Source organism: Grammomys surdaster, unplaced genomic scaffold (genome assembly GCF_004785775.1).
Source record: "Grammomys surdaster isolate TR1022 unplaced genomic scaffold, NIH_TR_1.0 126531, whole genome shotgun sequence".
NCBI lineage: Eukaryota > Metazoa > Chordata > Mammalia > Rodentia > Muridae > Grammomys > Grammomys surdaster.
Window position 1 is genome coordinate 6,637,263 of NW_021621323.1, and position 14,306 is coordinate 6,651,568.

At 41.3% G+C, this 14,306-nt stretch overlaps 1 protein-coding gene across 1 annotated transcript in view; it reads right to left on the minus strand.

Annotated features, from left to right (window-relative positions):
* The window catches only part of Manba (mannosidase beta), an 87,487-nt gene that overhangs the window by 36,838 nt on the left and 36,343 nt on the right, over positions 1 to 14,306 (minus strand). Inside the window, exon 7 of the mRNA XM_028760483.1 lies at positions 14,117 to 14,227. Coding sequence (XP_028616316.1) covers positions 14,117 to 14,227 — 111 coding nt within the window. The remainder of the gene's footprint in view (positions 1 to 14,116; positions 14,228 to 14,306) is intronic.

Genomic DNA, 14,306 nt, shown 5'->3' on the forward strand with positions numbered 1-14,306 from the left:
ATTTGAAATAGAATCTCCAGCATGTATGTAAAGAATATCAATTTGGCAGTGCATCCTGCAATCCGAAAATTGTTAAAGTAGAGACAGGAGGATGCCCAGGGCTGCTGGGTTCCCAAATCATTGAGGTCGAGGTTTGGTGAGAGACTTTGTCTGAAAGACATCAATGATGAAAGATACCTTTTATCAACCTCTGGCCTCTACACACATGAATGCATGCATGTAGTGTCACGAGCACACACACGCACAAGCATGTATTCATAAATAGACCACACATGAACAAAAGTGTTATGTTACAGTCATGTCATTTTATAGCTAGTTATTCATGGAATAAAGACGTAGAACTCAGATATTTAAAACATAGACATAGTAAGCTCTTAAAAATCCAAGGATTGGTTAACCTTTACCAACCAGAAACCAAGACTACATCAACGTTTTTACAGGGTGGACATGCTGCACTGGCTGGAGACACATATGTATTAGCTGAGAAAGAAGCAAGCAACTGGCATTGCTGTGTGTCTACAGGAAGAAACAACAGTGAAAGAAATCTCAGCCCCTGCCTCTCAGCAATGACAGAGCAACTAGCTAATTAAAAGATTCAGCTGCAAGAGACAGAATGGGTGGACAAGTTGTCTGAAGATACTAGGCTTTAGAAATGGGTCTGTCCCTGGGTGTTAATAGAACTGTATTTTGTTATATTTTGTCCTTGTTGTCGGATTAATACATCGAACACAATCTACTATAAAAATTGTTGGCACCAAAATGTAAGAAGTATTGAACTTTTCAAAGTACAAGATGATGTGTGACCCTTAGAGTTACCTATCAATTCTGTGCTAATATCTGCACAGATGTTACAAAAACAGACATAGGTGGCATTGAGCTGCCTTAGGAATCACGGCAGTACCTCTAAACTGCCCTGGGAATCACTGCTCCATGTACTGTCACACAATAACAAGAAAAAAGAAAAATAACAATTTCACATGAGAAAATCCTTGGCAAAACAGAAAATATATTAACTTTATAAACCCCTGTGGTGGTTTGAATGAGAATGTCTGCCATAGGCTCATATGTTTGAAGGCTTGGTCCCTAGCTGGTGGAACCATTTGGGAAGGTTTCAAAAGCCTAGGCGAAACACACTCTCTCTCTCTCTCTCTCTCTCTCTCTCTCTCTCTCTCTCTCTCTCCCCCCCCCCCCCAACTTTCAAATAAGTTGTAAGCTCCCAGGTACTGCTTCAGCATCATGCTAGCCTGCTTGCTGCCCTTCACCCTGACAGTCATGCACTAACCCTCTGAAACTATAAGAGAGCTCTCAATTAAATGCTTTCTTTTACAAGTTGCGTTGTCATGGTGTCCCTTCACAGCAATAGAAAAGTAACCAAGACAAACCCCAAGGGCCGAGTACATATCATTTCAATATTCATGAGACAAAAATGAAGAACACACACAGAACACCGCACCAAGAATATCCTAAGGGGGAGAGCACCTGAGCCACCCTCTGAGCAGGGAGCAGAGTTAACCATCTAGTTCCGGAAATGCCACGTTTATTTAACTGAGCAGTGGATCAACAACTACAGCTACTCAGCTTTGAGGCATCTCCTTAAAAGTGAATGACGTATACATTGTCAATATCTAAGGCCAATAATCAAATTCAAGAGAAAAACAAGGCTTAAGAAGACTTGTACCTACCACCTTGAGCTTTAGAGCATCCAATACTCAGCAGACATCTCAGATGACATCGGAGAAAACACCAAGCATGTGACTGTGCTACCACAGGTGGGAATATTTCAACTTTGGGAAGATTCATAATCCTCAGGAAAGCAGTACTTTTCAAATAGCTCCTGTGGTAAATTACTGTATCACACACGAGTAGACTCCATCGTAAGTAAAGGTCAGGGAGGGTTCTAACAGATGAATCAAGAGGGCATTGAAATGCCTTTAATTCACAGTCCAACTAACTTTAAGAAACTAACTTTTACTGGTTTTACTTTTTAAATACTTGCTTTTAAAAATTTGTAATTAGGTGTATGGGTGTGTGTCTGTGTGGGAGTATGAGTAAGTAAGTGCAAGCATCCAAATGGGCAAGATCACCAAATCCTCTGGAGCTATCCATAGCATGCCGGAAACCAAACCAGGGTCCCATTGCCCATCCCCAGGAACCAGCGTTTGTTAAACTCTAGTATAATGTCTACAACTATCTGAAAAGACCATTCACGTCGTCTCTCCCTTGCCAGCTAAATATGAATAATACATAAAATATATATTATCTTTGTGAGGTCAGAGTATTTTTCCAAAACAACATTGCAAACTGATTATATGCAGATGTAATGAGAACCTCATCTTCCTCATTAAAATATTAGAGATTTGCAAACATAAAAAATGATGTTATTATTCACGCCCAATTTTTTTATTTCCTAACTATATTTTTTTTACAGAAGGAATCAATGGATCTTTAGAAGTTTATACCATGAACTTCTGATGGTGATTTCTAATGGATAAGTAAATTATCTAACTCTCAGCTTCAATACTTAACATGCTAAACTATGGCCCACAGAAACATAAGCATAGCATAATGTTTAATATTTTTTGAAAGCATAACATAGTTCTATGTCAAAAATAAATTTGAGGATGACTAATGTAGGGGAAACAAATTATTTCTTACTATCTATTAATATTACAAATAGTATTACCTATAAAACACAATACCTTTCGATATTTTTCCTGTGAAGAAGTATCTCTATCTATCCCCCCAACCCCTGTAGTACAACCCTCCAGCAAGAACAAAAGGATGCCTCAAAGTACCCAAGAACCTTTGAGGAAGAGGTTCTCAACCTGTGGGTCAAGACCCCTTTGGGGTTAAATGACCTTGTCACAGGGATCACCTAAAACCATCGGAAAATAGATATTTACATTACAATTCATAACAGTAGCAAAGTTACAGTTCTGAAATAGTGTTATGGTTGGAGGTCACCACAGCATGAGGAACTGTATTAAAGCGTCATATAGCATTGGGAAAGTTGAGAGCCACTGCTCTGGGGGGAAGCTGCAGTTACCAGCCACCTTGTTCTGGCACTTGGTCATCTTAAAGGCCGGTGCCCTCAGGATGAATGTCACTGTCCTCATGTTCCCTGGCACCCTTGACTAGCAGCACAAAAGCCTTCTGCAACAGGTATTTTATTTCCCAGGATACAATGGCCTTTGAAAACAGCCTTTCGTCAGCTGATGGGACAAAAGAATTTTAAACAGCCCAGCGAAGTAAATGCTATAAAAGTAGGGGAGGGGTGTAAATATTTAAAAAAAAAAAAACTTAAATGTAAAATCAAGCAGTTTAGATTTCTAAATGATTTATGTAATTTTTATTTCGGGGCAGTGGGTAGGGATTATTGTGTGAGTGCCAGCAAAATCCAGGAGAGGGCATCTGACCCCCTGGAGGTGGAATTCCTGGGGCTTAGGAGCTGCCCAGTGTGTGTGCTGGGAACCAAACTCAAGTCCTCTAGCAACAAACACTTCTTAGCCACTGAACCAAGCCCCAATTTTAAAATAAAATTAAAATTAAAATTTAGCATTCGAATTTTTCTGTCTCTTCTTGACGGTTCTATAAACTCATCACTTGATCAGATTTTTTAACTGCTTCATACAGCAGTTAAATTCAGCTCACAAAAATTGTCTTTATTTTGTTCTGTTTTGTCTTTTGAAGTAAGGTCTCACAAAGCCCCAGACTGGCCTTGACCTCACTACGTAGCCAAGGCTGGCCTTGATCTCTTCTTGATCCCCCTGCCTCAGTGCTAGGATGACAGGTAAGAGCCCTTATGGCAGCTATGGCTTCATTGTTAAAACAGAAATGCTAGATTCAAACTCGCAGAAACCTCAGTGCTGTCCTCCAGATGGGGCTCTGGATACGGAGACCAAAGGCCAGAAGAGCTCATGGCTGATAAGCAAATACCACAAGCCTCACATTCCTCTCTCTTGCTGATCAGACGACAGAGTGACTCACAAGTCTGGAGCCACTTCTCAGCTGTGTGTAAGCGGATACTTACGAAGCTGTCCGGAATTTTTTTCTTAACAACAAAACTGCTTGTTTCTAAACTTTAGCAAACCTTGTGCCATCCTAACTCCGTTCAGACCTACCACTCTGAGCTGTAGACATAAAGACCATGTTATTTGCACCGAAAAGGACCACAGAGTGGGAGTGGAGGGATTGCCTGGTCTCCACAAAAAGCTCCAGCCTGTAAGACAAGTGGCCTTCCTTTCACTGCCCCCTTGCTAACAGCACAAACGGAAGCCACCAGGTTGGTGTTCCCATACCTGCAGAGTTATCCGATCACGTTTTAGCCAGATGTGCATTGTATGTATCTGATACCAAACAACCATTTCAACGCCTCCCTTTTCTATGTGACAAAGCTGGACTTGGTTATAACAATAAAATGGCATAAATGATGTGCCCTGCATGACATGTAGATAGTAACAATAGTCTGTTTGGCCTTTGTTTGAATAATTACACCATTTCATTTTGTTTGAGGTAAACCAGTGGACTTAATTAGGGTTACTTACAGGGGCGTCAGTGAAGGGCTAATTACAGGAGCATGGTCAACAGAAGAAAATGTCTCCCTCAACTCCAGAACCATTACCTGTTGCATGGTGGCTGGAGCAGAGAGCTGAGAACTCAGATCTTGTACTACAAACACGAAACAGAGAGAGAACTGGAAATGGCATGAGTCTCTCAAAGCTCGCCTCCAGTGACCAAGAGCCAGGGCCAACAGCCTCCCAGGAGAGCATTATCTGATGGAGAACTAGTGTTTAAAACATAAGCCTGAGAGGATATTTGAGACTCAAACCACAGTATTGCTCTCTGGAGATATATATTAATTACCAGGTTTGCCATGTCACAGCCAATAGAAAAAAGTCCTTTTGTCAGTCTTAGAGATGTTCTCAAGTGAAGTCAAAGAGATGAGAAAATTTTAAACACAGCGGTAAGTTCAACAGACATTCCTGGCTTTTCTTTCTTTTTTGATCCATCCCAACAACTTGCTAATGATTCTGAAATTAAAATAAATAAGTTCTCAAGTATTTCTTCTACAAAATTAGAGAAGAGCTGAGTGAGAGTAAACAGAAATGATTTTCTGGTCCACCAATTCAGAACTGGTGTCTAGTTCCTGGTGCAATGGCCAGGGCATTCAGTAATCCTATGTGCATAAAGTGTTATTTCTCACGATACTCTTCCCCATGCCAACTCTTCTCTTACAAGCGATTATCTATTTCCTTCCATTTTATTGTTACAGAGTAAGTTGTTTCTACCAAATTTCCCCGTGCACTAATTTCAAAGAAGCAGCTTAAACTTGGTGGTCCAAGACAGTGTATATTACCAAATATACTCTGTCTGATGGCCCACACCTGAAAGTACAAGAAAAAGATAAATCCAGAAAGAACAACTCATGCAGACCAGTGCAAAATCTGAACTGAATTGCAATGTCTACCTTTTTTCTTTTAAGTCCATGTCAAGTTCAGATTAAGTTCTCGGGCTGTGTCCCTCTTCTGCCCCAAGTCCACAGTGAACATCTCACTGAGGGAGGAACTTCTAGACTTAATAGAATTTTTCCATTGATGAGTTAAGGTTAGAAAGAATGAATTGTTTCCAAAGTTCTGAGAGGTTCACATCTGAAGAAATGCTCCTGAAACAACAAGTTCCACCAGGTTCACAGGATGCGCGACAGGCAGCAGAGATCAGTTTGGGGGTTGATAGCTCTACCTCTGTATGACCTCCACAGTGATTGTTGGTTTTGCTAGCATTTTTACCTTGGACGATAGCAGAGAGTTTAAGAAACATGGATGCAGTTGCTTAAAGATATCCTGTCTCTGCCTTCCCATCATTTGGATTACAGACATGGGTACCAGCTTTTATGTGAGTGCTGGTAATCAAAGGCAGGGCCTCATGCTTGCCTGGTAAGCACCCTGAGCCAGCTTTATATTTCAATGAAAGAACTTGATAGGAAGGCAATGACTGAAGATAGCAATTGTTTTCAACACAAGCTCATGCAGAGTAACTGCTTTAAAAAGAATGATATGGGTCTGGAGAGATGGCTCAGCAGCTAAGCACTCCTTGCTCTTGTAGAGGACCCAGGTTTGATTCCTAGCAGCCATGCGGTGGCTCACAACCATCCATAACTCTAGGACCAGGGGATACAATGCCATCCTCTGACCCCTCTCCTTATACATACTTGCATGCAGTCCCAACATTCACAAATAAAATAAAGCAGACAAATCTAATTTTAAAAACTTCTTAAGAAACATATGCAAAGGAGTATCCATGAGACCAGGGATACTATATCACTGGAGTTCTCCAAACAAACGGACATGTATAACTAATATTTACTAAAGGATCAGTAATCAGAAACAGCCAGAGCCAGTTCTCCACACATATTCAAGAGTGATCACCCACATGTAAAAACCTTAGCCCAGCAACAGATGTGGGAGAAACAGTATTTTATCACTGGCATTTTCTAGAACTCCCAAAACATAGTAATAATCAAAATTTGACAATAAAGCAAGGTACGTAAACTTACTGCATGTACTTGGGTAAACTGCTCTCACAGAACACTGAGGAAGCCACTGACAACAGCCAGTTTGTCAATCTTTAAGCTTTTGACAAGGAGAATTAAGCATTGTGTCCCCAAACGTCAGGTCTACCTCAAATCCCAAAATTGGACCTTATTTAGAAATAATGCTTTAGCTTCTGGCTGGGCCCAAGCACTGAGCAGATCCCGGGCGGCAGCTCTGCACCCAATCTCACAAATCCCAGAGGAAGCAGGCTTCCCAGGAGCTCTAACCTGGGCAGTATCTTAGATAAGGAGACAGCAACACTCACCCCCAACAGGGAATAACTGGGACCCACTTGGACCCAGGAATTCACTCCTGGCCAGGAGCACTGGTTCCTTCCTGTATGCCCCCAAGCATTGAGCAGATCTTAGGCCCTAGCTCTAACCCCAGTAGTAACACCCACCCCACACAGTTCTGGAACAACCAAGATAATAGGAAAGACAGGCTCCAGTCAGAAACAGGACAGGTAGCACTAAGAAGATCCAGATGGCGAAAGGCAAGCACAAGAACGTAAGCTTCAGCAACCCAGGATACTTGGCATCATTAGAACCTAGTTCTCCCACACTAGGAAGTCCTGAATTCTCCATATCACCAGGAAAGCAAGATTCAGATTTAAAATCACTTCTAATGATGATGATAGAGGACTATAAGAAGGACATAAATAACACTCTCAAAGAATTTGAAGAGAACACAGGTAAACAGGTAGAAACCCTTAAAGAGGAAACACAAAAATCCCTTAAAGAATTACAAGAGAACACAACCAAACAGGTGAAGGAATTGAACAAAATCATCGACGACATAAAAATGGAAGTAGAAACAATAAAGAAATCACAAAGGGAGACTACCCTGGAGATACAAAACCTAAGGAAAAAAAAATCAGGAGTCATAGATGCAAGCATCACCAACAGAATACAAGAGATAGAAGAGAGAATCTCAGGGGCAGAAGATACCATAGAAAATATTGACATAACTGTTGAAGAAAACGCAAAATGCAAAAAGTTCTTAACACAAAACATCTAGGAAATCCAGGACACAATGAGAAGACCAAACCTAAGGATAATAGGTATAGAAGACAGTGAAGATTCCCAACTTAAAGGGCCAATAAATATCTTCAATAAAATTATAGAAGAAAACTTCTCTAACCTAAAGAACGGGATGCCCATAAACATACAAGAAGTCAAATAGACTGGACCAGAAAAGAAATATCTCACGTCACATAATAATCAAAACACCAAATGCACAAAACAAAGAAAAAATACTAAAATCAGTAAGGGGAAAAAGCCAAGTAACATATAAAGGCAGACCTATCAGAATTACACCAGACGTCTCAAACAGATACTATAAAATTGAGAAGATCCTGGACAGATGTCATATAGACCCTAAGAGAACACAAATGCCAGCCCAGGCTACTATACTCAGTAAAACTCTCAATTACCATAGATGGAGAAACCAAGATATTCCATGACAAATCCAAATTTACACAATATCTTTCCACAAACCCATCATTACAAAGGATAATAGCAGGAAAGCTCTAATACAAGGAGGGAAATTATACCCTAGAAAGAGCAAGAAAGTAATCCTCTTCCAACAAATCCAAAGGAAGATAGCCACACAAAAATAATTCCACCTCTAATAACAAAAATAACAGGAAGCAACAATCACTGTTCCTTAATATCTCTTAACATGAATGGACTCAATTCCCCAATAAAAAGACATAGGCTAACAGACTGGATACGTAAACAGGACCCAACATTTTGCTGCATACAGGAAACCCACCTCAGTGACAAAGACAGACACTATCTTAGAGTAAAAGGCTGGAAAACAATTTTTCAAGCAAGTGATCCTAAGAAACAAGCTGGATTAGCCATTCTAAAACCTCCAGCCCAAGAACACAAAGGGAAGAATTCATGGCTCCACCTGTGTAGGTAGTTGAGGGTGGCCTTATCAGGCATCAGTGGAAGTAGAAGGCCTTGGTGCCTGAAAGTTTGGATTCCCTAGTGTTGGGGAATTCGAGAGCAGGGAGGTGGGAATGGGAGGATGGTGGGAGCACACCCTCATAGAAACTCCCAGAAGTATATGGATTAGACATGACAGAGGCAGGCTGCCAGAAGATTAGATTCCAGAATTCAAACAAAAAATTACCTTGATACTAAAATTTGTTTTGAGAATTGTATATTGCAAAATACACAGCCTTGGTGTATCTACTCATCAAGCAAGCTGAGCAGACCTGCTTGAACATCTGATGTCCTAGAATTTCAGCTAGATGCAGTGAAGACACAGACATCAGAGGCTTAACAATTTACTCTTTCCCCTGCCCCTCTTCTAATATCTCAATGCCCGTAACCAGCTTGAAGAAGTTAATGAAGAGTCGGCACCCCTATTCCCTGGGCTTGGGGACTGAGGTGGTTAATATTGGGCTGTCTTTCTAGGGAAAAGTAGTGGTTTTGTGGGAACAGGGAGGAATAGCTAGAATTTATTGCATAGCCATAACCTATTGGTAGAAATCTGTATAATTGTTATTAAGCTGAAGTTATAATTTCTTAAATGGTACAAAATTTACTTTCATTTCAAATTTAAGATTTTCATTGGTACGAGTTTCTTATTGATATAAAAGTGAGATTAATATTGTTACTCTCATAGACATTGTACCTATATAACACATTTAGGAATACAAGGCTTAGACCCAGTCCTTCTTTAACTCTTATAACTGATTCAAGATAGTTAGCCTGTGAGTTAAGGGCCTATAGCAAATTCATGGCTCTGAGTTTATTTTTAGGGTGTTTTCTATATTTTATTTAGAAATAGCTGAGAGGAGTTAACAGACAACAGTCCGGATTGCCTTACATGGATAGTTGGTTTGAAAGCATCAGAAGTCCACAGAATTGATGTTACAAACATTTCTTCATTAAGGTTCATTTTGATTAGAGACATGTCTGCTCCTGACAGCTCCCTGTCTTGGATTCTAAGAAGAAATTGAGCATCTTTGGAGTTACTCCAGTTGTGATGAGACAGCCACTAGGCAAGGACTGCCTCTTTTCATCCACAGACAAATCACTGTCCAGAAAAGGACACACTTGCGGAATAGTCGACTGATTATATCTGCCAAGACAGAGTAATCAGCCCTTAATAATTCTGCATTACTATGTCTGTCATATGATCCTGAGCCAGAAGGCTGAAGATCGGATGCTCCAACGTTTTGTAGTATAGGGACTGTCCAGGTGTTCAGTGGTCTCTATAAATTGGCTAAGTTTTAGAAGCTATGCTTTGTGTTTCCCATAATTTCAGTTAATTTAGTCATTCTGGATTTCTGATGGGGTTGAAGACTTATAATCTCATAGCCAATCCTGGCTATTTACTTTGAGAGAAAAGACTTGAGTGGATGGTTTTCATCTGACATTCATTTTAAAGTCAAGAAAAAAGCCAGGTTCAGAACTAAGTCTTTTAGTCAGGAGAGATGACAGAGGTTCTGGTTAGTCAACAAAATGTTGGACTGGGTATTAGGTCTATCTCGTACCTTACTGATACAAATTGGTATAGTTATGCTCTAATTGTATTTTGAGAGAAAAGTTTTATTTTAACAGGAAGGGTGATATGTAGGAGGAGCTAAGTGGGAGGAATAAGGAGAAGAAGAGGAGGAGAAAGGAGGGGGGGGAATGAGAGGAAGAGCTAGGAGACGGGGTGGGGTGGGGTGGGGTGGGGGGACATGTTCGTGTGTCTCCACCAGTCAAAGATAGTTGGTATATCTAGGTTGGGTATTAGGTTACACTTCTGATTGTATGGGCATCTTGTTATTGAGCATTACCAAACTTATAAAGCCTTTGATTAACATTTTAAAAAAAGTTACTAATAAAAAAAAAGGATGAGGAAGGAGAGTGATAGAATACATGTGACAGGAAATCAGATGAGGAAACTAGCTGGAGGAAGAAAGGGAAGGGGCAGAGGGAAACAAATCAGAACTCTAATGACACATGTATGAGGATGCTGTAATAAAACCCAGTACTTTGTATGTTAACTTAAAATACTAATAAAGAAAAAAAAGCAAGAAGGAGGAGGGGGGATACGATAGGGGGTTTCTGGGGGAGGGATGGGGAAAGGGGATGACATCTGAAATGTAAATAAATAAAGTATCCAATAAAAAATCTTTAAAAAAAGAAAAAGAAGTAATGCTTTAAAGATATCAATCGTTGAGTTTGAATGAGGTCATACCAAGCTCTAACCCAACAGATAAGGAAGTGGGCATGGCGACCTGTGCCTGTGACCCCAGCATTTGGGAGGCAGAAAATTAATACACGGGAAAACACTACACAGTCTCAGAACTCTGTGTGGAAACACACCTTCATTAGTCTGAATTCCACACTGTCTGCCTGGGAGCTATAGTGAGGTCTTCAGAGAATTCTGAGCAACACTCAGAAATGATGTAAGTTTCAGACCATCCTGGGCCACATAGTGACACCTTGTCTCAAAAACGCACGAACTTTCGACCGAAAGAGAGATGGGGGTGGGGGGGGGTAGTCAGGGAGGGAGGTGGAGAGAGCTATATATTAAAGGAGACAGAAACTAGAGTTAGGCATCTACAGAGCAAAGAAAAGAAAAGGAGGGCTTCTGGCAGTGAGGGGTAGGAGGGAAGGAAGGGCCTTCAACAAGTCTATAGGGAAGCCTGGCTCCAGACGCAACTTGGTTTGGATTTGCCAAATCTGCCACTGTGAGAGAACACATTCTCACTGTTTTGAGCAATCCAGTTTGTCAGAATTTGCTCTGACAACACTGGGGAAATTAATACATGAGAAAACACTGCACAGCCTCGGGGAACTCTGTGTGGAAACATGCCTTGGTTATTCTGAATTCTACGCTGTCTGCCTGGGAGCTAGTGAGGTCTTCAGAGAATTCTGAACAGCACTCAGAAAGAAAAAGGAAGAATTCCATGGGTGTCGTGTTCCCTTTCTGTCCTAGGATACAGCAAAGATGAAAATGGGGATTTAAAACTCAAAGGAAGGACTGGAGTGTATTTTACATTTAAAAACTGAAGAACTCCCAATCGCTTTTCTAATTAGAGCAGCTAGTGGCAATCTTCCGCATCTGGCTTGGGAATATGAAACACAAGTTCTAATTGGCTGCTTCCATTGTCTTATGGCCTTCCGACAATAATTTAACTGAACAATCTTGACAACCAGAGACAATACAAAGAGCCTTCAGCAAAATTAGTTACTTTGCAGGGAGAGAAATGTTAAAGAGAAACAGCAACAAAGTGACTTGCCATCCCGAAAAAAGCAAACTATGATTATCATTCAGAAACAGTCAATGGCTCAGTGAGCCAGCTTAGCAGATCAAGGTACCTACTGCACACACCTGATGGCCAAGTTTGGGTCCCCAGGACCTCAGTGTTGGAAGAAGAGAACCAACTCCAGGACACGAGCCAGTGACCACCACACACGAGCTAAAGTAAACCTTTCTGTCTCTCACGCTTTCTCTCAGGTCCTTCAGTCACAAAGGTGTGGAAGTAGCCAGCACACTACATACACCAACCATTATGCAAACTTTTGTCCCTAGTACATCAATGCATCCACTTATTTGCTCAGATGTCTATATGTGGACAAGGCCCTGATCCACAGCTGGCCACCGTCACACTGTGGTGAAGTCAGACAGGGCGGTGTTAGTAGCTGCCATAGCCACTGTCTTGACTGCAGTCATGGTTAGAAGAACCCTCACAGTTTGGTTTCCATGCTGGTCAAGGCAAGCAGTGACCTCCTCACGGCCCCAGAGGAGCCTTCTCAGTGTCTTTCTCTCAGGAGCACCTTTGCAATGGATGTTGCTTGTGAGCACGGTGTACTCTCCCTTGGGCGCCACAAACCTCTACCCCGTGACTCTCTACCTCTGACCATTCCTTGTGTAGATGTATCTACAGACTTTTCTCTTCCGCATCCTTATTTGTTATACTTCCTCGGGGTTCTGTCCTCTTTGTGTCTTCCCCTACCACACCTACAATTATCAATATTTTGCTGCTTTCCATGTTCCTAATCCAGTTCAAATCCTTATTTAGTTCTGTTTCTGTGATGTGTTAAAGTTCCCCTTTAGAGATGGGGGTCTTATTAGATAGCCCTGCTTGGCCTCAAACTCTGATTCCTTTGCTTCAACCTCCCAAGTGCTGGGATTACAGACACGTGCCACCATGCCCGGCTTGCCTTCAAAGTTCTCTATTTCTCTAGCAAGCTTATCGACCGTTATTATAAGTGCTCACTTAGTGAAGTCACCTCCCGAGCAAATTGTTAGCATTATCAAGGTCTCAGAAAGAAATGAACACAATGTATTATCATGAGCATAGCAGCCAAAACACAATAGGACCCCAAGAGGTAACCGAATGAATACACATCCACAATCATGAGCTCCATAGAAGCCATAGAGAAAGGGTACACTCCACACCTACGCGTGAGGGAAAAGAGGGGTGACACGTCATCTCTCCAATGCTCAAAGGCTGGCCTCTTCACACAGAGTGAACAATGGTACAACCACAGTAAGCCTAAATGAAAAGGAATGGGGCACCACAAACAGAAGCTCTTTTTGCTCTGTAGTGGGCTTGGGTGACTCATTACTTTTCACGTTTTTTAGGAAGACCACACACAATAAACCAGCATGTGGGAGATCACAAACACATTGCCAAGAGGGTGAGAAAAAAAGCCCAAGAGTTGTCCTCAAACATGCTGTGTATGCGTGTGTGTGTGCGCGTGCACGCATGCTTACACACACACACATTCATACTCTCGTAGAAATATGTAGCACAGTTAAACAAAAAAGCAAAGGGTATGTTCCACACTCAGGATGCCATCTGGGTCCAAGGAGAGGTGACATCCATTGTGAGAGGTGGTATCACAGGGCGACCTCCATCAACCAGAGACAACAAAGGGCCACATCAGGTGAAGGAAAACTCTAGGAAAGGATTGTTTTTACTGTGATTTATACACTGTGCCTGTGATAGGCTAGAAGCGAGTTATATCATTCTAATTACCTAGAAGCGAGTTATATCATTCTAATTACCCTGTTTTAACATAAGGAAATGGCACTTGAAGGGACGACTTAACCTATAGCAAATTAATTAAGAAAATGCAGCTCTTTGCATTTCTAAGTGTTTGATCCCAAAGTGGGCAGGAGGGAAACCTTAGAACACATTGGCAGAAGCACATCAGTTTGGAAAGTGAAGACAAATGGCTGAAGAAGTAAGTAGAAGTTATTTTTGTTGTTACTGCCCTGAGATGTTGGTGTTTAGGCCAAGATGTGGTCTGAGGTCCTGGCTCAAACCCTAGCACTAAGAAAGAAAGAAAACACAGAGAGAGTGTGAAGCACCAGAAACTATGGCCAAAATAGAAGCTCGATCCATTTGGGAACCCACAGTGACACACCCAGAAACTTTGAATGCCATTCATTACTCTGGGTGGTAGAATCATAAATTCTGATAATTACTACTTTTCTTTCAAATCTCAGTGTAGCTATTTTATCAAGGAATAGTCTCCTTTTCACAAAATAGTTTATTTACTTACCTTGGCTGCTTTTTCAATTTTTAAGCCTCCATCCAGAGCAAAGAGAATTGTCATGTTGTACCCAGTCTGATTTCCATGTCCACGAGGCCACCAGGTCTCCACAGCAACGTCCTTTTAAGAAATAAGTCATTCTGAGCAATGCAACACATGTTTAGAAAAACAGTACGACCCAGAGCAGCATATGAAATTC